At 27.8% G+C, this 7544-nt stretch overlaps 3 protein-coding genes across 3 annotated transcripts; 2 read left to right on the top strand and 1 right to left on the bottom strand.

Moving 5' to 3' along the window:
• The first annotated feature begins 728 nt into the window (after window positions 1-728).
• LOC113548488 (tetratricopeptide repeat protein 1) lies at window positions 729-2162 on the top strand. Its single transcript, XM_026949384.1, has 5 exons — window positions 729-911; window positions 983-1248; window positions 1403-1576; window positions 1645-1827; window positions 1887-2162. The coding sequence occupies exons 2-5, from the start codon at window positions 1006-1008 to the stop codon at window positions 2055-2057; spliced, it is 771 nt and encodes a 256-aa protein (XP_026805185.1). The 5' UTR covers window positions 729-911; window positions 983-1005; the 3' UTR covers window positions 2058-2162.
• A 94-nt stretch (window positions 2163-2256) lies between these two features.
• On the bottom strand, window positions 2257-4070 carry LOC113548489 (golgin subfamily A member 7). Its single transcript, XM_026949385.1, has 4 exons — window positions 3624-4070; window positions 3400-3552; window positions 3222-3323; window positions 2257-2523 (listed from the first exon to the last, which is right to left on the bottom strand). Exons 1-4 carry the CDS (start codon window positions 3771-3773, stop codon window positions 2479-2481), a joined length of 450 nt encoding a protein of 149 aa, XP_026805186.1. The 5' UTR covers window positions 3774-4070; the 3' UTR covers window positions 2257-2478.
• Window positions 4071-4212: 142 nt separating this feature from the next.
• Window positions 4213-5794, top strand: LOC113548486 (RING finger protein 37). The gene is made up of 2 exons (XM_026949383.1): window positions 4213-4447; window positions 4515-5794. The coding sequence occupies exons 1-2, from the start codon at window positions 4445-4447 to the stop codon at window positions 5610-5612; spliced, it is 1101 nt and encodes a 366-aa protein (XP_026805184.1). The 5' UTR covers window positions 4213-4444; the 3' UTR covers window positions 5613-5794.
• Window positions 5795-7544: the final 1750 nt, after the last annotated feature.

Below are 7544 nucleotides of genomic sequence, written 5' to 3'. Positions count from 1 at the left end.
CTTAGAGATACCGGGAAAGTTAAGAGATTAGTTTGAACCGCGTCCAAAAATATATCAGGAGCTATCCTTTTAATACCTATGCCTACATCCAATCCACAAAAGACGGATTATCCATTTGCCCATCTCGGTCGAATAAGTTCACAAAGCGAACTACACTGATGCCGATCTGTCAGTGAACTGAGGGTACCTACTACCCCTACGCTACAACCGAGGCACACGGGAACCAGTGCCGTGTTCTATTTTAGTTTATTTTTTCCCGGGCAAAATCGGGTTATACGACTATAGCGGTGGGGGGGGCGGATCCGAAGGTTGTTTAAGGGGAAGGGGGCGAATAGGAATATCTATGTATATCTGTATGACTATTACATACCTATATCAAAAATACCTGTAGTTGAAATAAAGGCCCAAGGTGGGGGAGGCGGTCGCCACGTACCTCCCCCAATAAATCCGCCTCTGGCACTATAGGTATTCTACACTGTCAAATGCTAATGAGTATAAAGAGGATGTTTTTTTTATACAATTATCATGTTTTGTAATTTGTAGCGACATCTAGCAACAAAAGTAAGTGATTATGAACAATGGTATCAATCTAAAGCTATGGTTATAAAATATGATCATGTGCTAACCATGGTTATGACCTTATTTGTTATCGGTGTTATCACGATAAAATTACAACCACTAATCACTAAATTAGTAAATTATGATTACAAGAATATAATATAAACTAAAAAATATTGTACTCTGTATTTCTGTTCTCTGTACTTAATTTTCATCATTGATTATTAACATTTACAATTTGCTTCATAATATTTTAATGTTTATTATTGAATTCAAACAAATTGGTATACCAAGTTAACAACATTTAAGCGAAAAATTATTCCTACTACATTTTATAAAGACATTAACACTTGGTAAGGACTTAAAATACTAATCGAGTATTGATATAATTTCACTTATTTTTGAAATGTTGTCGATTGTACAGACTTTTTAAGAAATTTTGGACTGATGTCTTCTGATAGTAAAAGTGGAATTCCCTCCAATGAAGAAATCATAGAAGAACTCACTAAAGACTTGGAGAGTTCAGCCATTAAAACTGATATTTCTGGCGATGATGTATCTCATCATAGTGAATCAGATTCAGAGCTTGATAATAATGTAAACGAAGAAAATGAAATTAAAGATGAAGATTACATTGATGATGCGCTATTACAAGCAAGAGATGATAAATTACCAGAAGATAAAAAACGGGTTAGTATTAGTATTTACATTATACTACTATTTAATATAATATTATTATAAATGTTTAGTATGTGCATAAAATAATTGTGTACTATTTAACTTGTATACAGTAATTTCATGATTTAATAAATACTCAAAGATATGCATAATTTTACTATTTTAGGAATTATTGCAAGAAGCTCTGAGTCTAAAAAATGAAGGAAACATCAAGTTTAAGAATCAAGAATACGAAGAAGCTTCTAAAATATACACTGATGCATTGCGTACTTGTCCATTAATTTTTCCAAATTACAGAGCTATATTTTTTGCAAATCGAGCTGCAGCCAAATCTAACATTGTACGTTTAAACATATTCCTTTGTTGGTACTTACCTTTATTAAATGATATTATTTATATTATCTACAGAATATAGAAAGTGCTATTCAAGATTGTACTCGTGCTATTGAGTTAGATCCTGATTATTTAAAAGCATATATTAGACGTTCTAAATTGTTTGAACGAAATGACAAGCTCGATGAAGCATTAGATGATCTAAAAAAAGTCCTTGATATTGATCGAAATTATACTGAAGTAGCATACAATGCTAGAGTAAGTAATAATTATTCATTATTAATATTATAATTAATTTTTTTCAATACATATTTTAGGTATTACAAGAAAAAATAAATGAGCGTAATGAAAAACTAAAAACTGAAATGATGGCTAAACTCAAAGATTTGGGCAATATGGTACTAAAGCCATTTGGTTTATCTACCCAAAACTTCCAAGTTAACCAAGATCCAAATACTGGTGGATACTCAATTAATTTTAAACAATAATTCAATTAAATATTTTGTTACAACTTATCAACTCTCTTTAGTTTGTATATACAAATTTAATTATAAGTTTATTATAAATAAAAACTATTTGGTGATATAAACATATTTATTTGATCAACTTTTTATTGTTTAAAAATAAGGTTTTTTATAATAAAAATAAAAAGTTAAGTAAATGCAAAATTAGGTATGTTAAGTCAAACAAAACCACGCAACAACAAAAAAAAACTAATACTAACATAACAATAGTTTTCTTCCATAGACCATAAGAATGCAAGATTCAAAGTATTTAAATGAAAAACCATTGAAAGATTGACATTTAGTTTGTATGACATCAATTGTAATAGTAGTTATATTACACTCAACAAATATTTTTAGCCAATTTTCACATGAAGAATTCTTCCGTCGAAACGGATAATGTGAGTCATGTTCTGGCCACTATTGGTTGATCTAGCATAGTTATTTCAATCTATTAATAAAGAGTTAAGGTAAAGTACATTTTTTTAATAATATAAGATATGACATAAACAATAAATTATAGAAAACTTATCTTTTAGAACACCCAATAAATTGTCTACTATCCTTAATGTAATAAGTTTCAAAAATTTGTATATCAAACTATTCGGTAATTTCAGAGGCTCCCTTTCATGATGGCAGAGTGTGTTTTGGCACTTTTATTTTTTTCTATATCCTTTTAACAAGCCATAAAATTTAAAAATGCGCTAAAGGCCCAATGAATAAAAGTTATATAGTATAAAAACCATAATCCATATAACATTTTATTTTTTTTAATTTGTTAAAATATTAAAAATATAACCCTTCAACACAAGAAAAAGTGAACTGAAAATGGGAAAAAACATGGCTACTAATATTTGGCACACTTATAAATAAAACTCAATTAGCCCCACTAAATTGTTTGAATAAATTATAAATATATATTATACAAAGAAGAAAAATCATACTATCATCTACATTCTAGTTTCAATAATTTATGAATCAAATAAAATTTAAAAAAAAAATTATGTCACTGTTTAACAAAGATTGAATGATAAAATATCATAAACTATATTTCAGGTAGTCCAATAGAGTAAATATTAATTATTAATTAATAGTTGCATAATAATATGTAGCTTAAATAATAATATAAAAAAACATTTTAAAGGATACAATTCTTAACCCTCGTTCAGCAGGATTGGTAAGTAGCAAACCTCTTGGTAAATAGACCATTTCATTCTGTTCCACAATAAATTTTCCAACTTTGCGTAAACACTAAAAATTTGTTTAAACAATCATTTATTAATAATTTTGAAATATCTGCGTATAAAATGAATTATTATTTATTTACTTTTTCATAGTGGGTATCTGCACACAAAAACATTGTATACACCGTGAAACACGCAAAACAGCCTTCACAGTAAGTTTTACATGATGCTTTTTCAGCTTCGGCAAAATATGTATTCAACTGATTGATTGTATATTCAAAAACTGATCGCTCGATCTATAACCAAGTAGTATTCACACAGTAAATACCTAGTTTAATAAAAATCAAACATTCAAAAAAATTCTTACCTTGTTTTCAAGTCCTTGTGGAAAACTTGTCATAAATTTTACAGTTGTGCCGTCCGAATAGTCTCGTTGAACAAATACTTTAGCATATTGAGGCCCTTGTGTTTGACTGGCTGTATTTCCTTGAGATGACCTGATAGTTGGTGGGGACATAGTGTATACAATATATTATGACTACTAACTTAATGCTTCTAGTCTACTAGACAAATATTAAATGTTTATGAACTTTTAACTATTCACTGACTACTGAGAAATGTTTTAAAAGTGAAAATACTAAATGGTATTGTGGCAAGTAATGCACTTGACTATGTACCTTAATGTAACTAGTACAATATAATATAATGTAATTTATGTTAGGTCTTTCCAAACTAAAAATACATTTAAGATTTAAAAAGTAAATAGATAGAAAGTAAATTGATCTTCTTAAAGATAAATTAGATGTCTGGGATTTAGATCCATTACTATAGTTTACAGTACCTATGCCCTATATTAAGTTATTACTATCTATATTTTGTAAAAAGTACACACTAACAATAATGATAAGTGATAACAAATAAAAAACTAACAGTCAGTGATTATGTGAGTAGGCTAAGGCTATATAGTTAATGGTTCAAATAATATAATATTATACACATTACACGTTCAAAGACGAATGAACTCAGTTGAAACATGAAAAATCAAAATACCTTTTTCAATAAAATAAATTACAAAATGTATCTTAAATTGAACACAGGCAATCGATTTTCCATGCAGTAATCCAGAAAGGCAGCAACAACACCTCACTCATAAGTAGAATATTTAGGGACTTCAAGAATTAAATCAATATGGTGAGTGATCAGTGACATTAAAATATAATTTTGTTAAGAATATTTATCACAGATTTTTAATTTGCAGTTAATAAACGCATGTGATCCGATTTTCAATGCAAACATACAGTTGGATGGCAGTTGTATATCTCGAGAAGACTATTCCGTAGAGAATCTTATTTCACCAGATATAGGATTGCGAAAAAAAGGATTTTTATGTGAGACTTTCATCCGGCCACCTGTGAGTTTAACATTTAGTTTTCCGTTCGCATTTGACATTAAATATGTGGTGATCGGCACAAGGGTGGGCGGTCAAAAGTCCTCAGGATTTCAGATATGGGCAGGACGCAGTAACAATACACAAAAGATCTGTTCAATAATAACTAATAATGAGATGATAGTATTTCATGACAATAGTACGGATTTATCTACCTTTGGGAACAATTATGACAAATGCTGTTTTAATATATCGGCTAGTAGAAATATCAGATCAGCTGAGAAGTTATCTGTGCGTATTTTCAAAACAGAAAATTCTATACCGGCAATAGGTAAGTTAGAAATTTGGGGAAAGGTTTCATGTAGTGTACCAAAAGAAATTCGTCAATCAATAACTCGTGATTGGGAAGAGAGTAAAATTCCAAAACAAATACAAAAACAAATTAACAACACACAACTAATTACAGAAAAAGTTTCGGACACTTTCATTATATGTGATGACTTTTTAGATTCAATTACTTATGAAGTAATGACATGTCCTATGGTTCTACCTTGTGGAAAATATGTTGACAGATCAACTGTAGAAAAATGCATTGAACATGATACCGCATATGGACGTACACCTTGTGACCCTTTTACCGGAATACCATTTACAGATAAACTAAGACCTATGCCTGTACCAGAATTGAAAGGACGAATTGATTCGTTTTTAATAAAACATGCAGATGATGACAATGTGAAATGTATACCACGTGCAGTGGGTAAGCGTAGTTTTAGTTTTTACACAGAACGCCAGACTAAAAAAGCCAAAGTACAATGTAGTACGTGTAATGAAAACTGTAATATTTATTATTTACCTTGTAAACATCTGCAGTGTAGAAATTGCTTAAAGACTGAGAAAATCAAATGCAATGTTTGTCACAGTAATTTTAATCGCAGTCAAATCGAAAAATATCATGAGAACGATTAGTATAAAAAAGATTTTATTACAACATTGATTACAATTATGTATTTCTGTTCATTCCTTCAAAGAAACTTACTATGTCATATTTATATTTAATCAGTTATAAAAATGATTTTAGTGATTGAAATGGCCACAAGTGAAAGAAAACAACTTTTAATCTGTTAGTTAAAGTTTGCTATTTCTTTAAAGTACCTACATTGATTATAAATTTATTTTTTTTTTTGTACATTATGTACTTTTTTTTTTTTATAAATTGTATAGTACTTCAAAATAAATGTGATTTATGTACAAAAATATCTTTATCAGTATTAATTTAAACTAAAAAAATGTTTGTTTAATATTGTTATAAAAAAGTTAGTACTATGATTTATATTTTTTTCCAATTCTCATACACCATGAATTTATACTTGCTATAAACAAAAGCTTGTGTTGAAGGTAAAGAGTTACTATTTACATTGTATATTTTTACATGTACAATTTAATTAAATGTTTAAGTAAATTGCGTATTAAATATTTTTATTACAAATGCAGTCGTGAAAATAGATTCTCACGTTAAATTTTAACCGTAGAATATTTTGGTAATTGAATATTACTGAAAAATCCTATTCATTAGAAAATGTAACACTTCACTGATGTCAAGATTTTACATTTCTGTTCTTAAATTATTGCTTAATAAATATATTACATATTAAGTTACTATAAACTTATTAATTATTTACTCATTTATTTAACCCATGGTCATATAATTATGTATGAAAATTATATTATGTACATAACAGTAATAATCATTTTATATTAAAACCATTGTTAACACATTCAATCAGGCATCAACCACATTTATGTAAAAACTACATACTGTATTATAATTCAGATTTCTACAAAGTATATTATAGTCATTTGGTCATATTTCATATTTTTTATCATCAACATGAAGATAGATAACTACAAATACAAATATAATAATAAAACCATCATACTTAATTTTAATATAAAATTCAAACACTCTACTAAAAATAAAATCATGGTTATAAAAGTGATAACAGAAAACTTATTATTGTTTTACACTAAATAATATCATCATTTTGAGTTTAAAATGGTCACTACTATTATATTCATTATTATTTTAGCCAACCACAGATGCCATGTAACCACTAAAATTATTCCCTTGCCCGTGTGTTGGTGTATAAAATATATACATTGTACAATTTGTACAGTGGCTTACAATAAATCAGAGGTATACCATGGCTAGTAATTAAAGAAAGAAAAAGACAATTATTGAGTTATTGCGACGTAGAGTGAAATACAATCAAACATAAAATATTTACATAGGTATATTATGTGTATTGTACAATACAAACCAATATATTTTTATGACTTGTTCTAAACCTCGCTGTTCTATTCATTAGCCACACCATGTGGATTCGTCGGAGCAAACAAAAAGTATATTTTATTATACAAGTTGGCCAGCACACGCGGCATAGTGATGAAAAGAAGAATAAGGTAATAAAAAAAATAATGAAAAAAAAACTGTTCTACATGCTTTTTTTATTATTCATATCATCTCATAAAACATTTTCATTTACAAAATAAAATTTCATAAAAATCTGAAAAACCTTACATGCAACATTGATAAATTTGATTAAAATAGAAACTCCTATGGTATATATATATTTCTATAAAACATATACACATATATTTATAAATAAAAATAAATTCATATTGTCAAGCGTATAATATTAATACAATATATTATATAAATATAATTTATATAATATAGACATTGTTTTATAGTTTGAAATAAATTAAAATTTATAGTGTTAAATCATAATACATTTAAAGAGAAGAAAAAAAAATTTTACCCTATGGCACATGAGCCTGAAATACATCAAACAGTTATTTATTAATTGTTTTGGGAGGCAGTAATGTGCTCATCTACAA

Source organism: Rhopalosiphum maidis, chromosome 1 (assembly GCF_003676215.2).
Source record: "Rhopalosiphum maidis isolate BTI-1 chromosome 1, ASM367621v3, whole genome shotgun sequence".
Classification (NCBI taxonomy): Eukaryota; Metazoa; Arthropoda; class Insecta; order Hemiptera; family Aphididae; genus Rhopalosiphum; species Rhopalosiphum maidis.
Note: the sequence above shows the minus strand (reverse complement) of the source record. Positions and strands in the feature narration are given on the sequence as shown.

Bases quoted from the DNA above. Each gene is read 5' to 3' on its own strand.
- LOC113548488 (XM_026949384.1), top strand. From the start codon at position 1,006: ATGTCTTCTGATAGTAAAAGTGGAATTCCCTCCAATGAAGAAATCATA. The intron at 1,249-1,402 runs GTTAGTATTAGT...TTACTATTTTAG, and splicing joins TACCAGAAGATAAAAAACGG to GAATTATTGCAAGAAGCTCT. The intron at 1,577-1,644 runs GTACGTTTAAAC...TATTATCTACAG, and splicing joins CTGCAGCCAAATCTAACATT to AATATAGAAAGTGCTATTCA.
- LOC113548489 (XM_026949385.1), bottom strand. From the start codon at position 3,773: ATGTCCCCACCAACTATCAGGTCATCTCAAGGAAATACAGCCAGTCAA. The intron at 3,553-3,623 runs GTAAGAATTTTT...ACTTGGTTATAG, and splicing joins CACAAGGACTTGAAAACAAG to ATCGAGCGATCAGTTTTTGA. The intron at 3,324-3,399 runs GTAAATAAATAA...ACAAATTTTTAG, and splicing joins CAGATACCCACTATGAAAAA to TGTTTACGCAAAGTTGGAAA.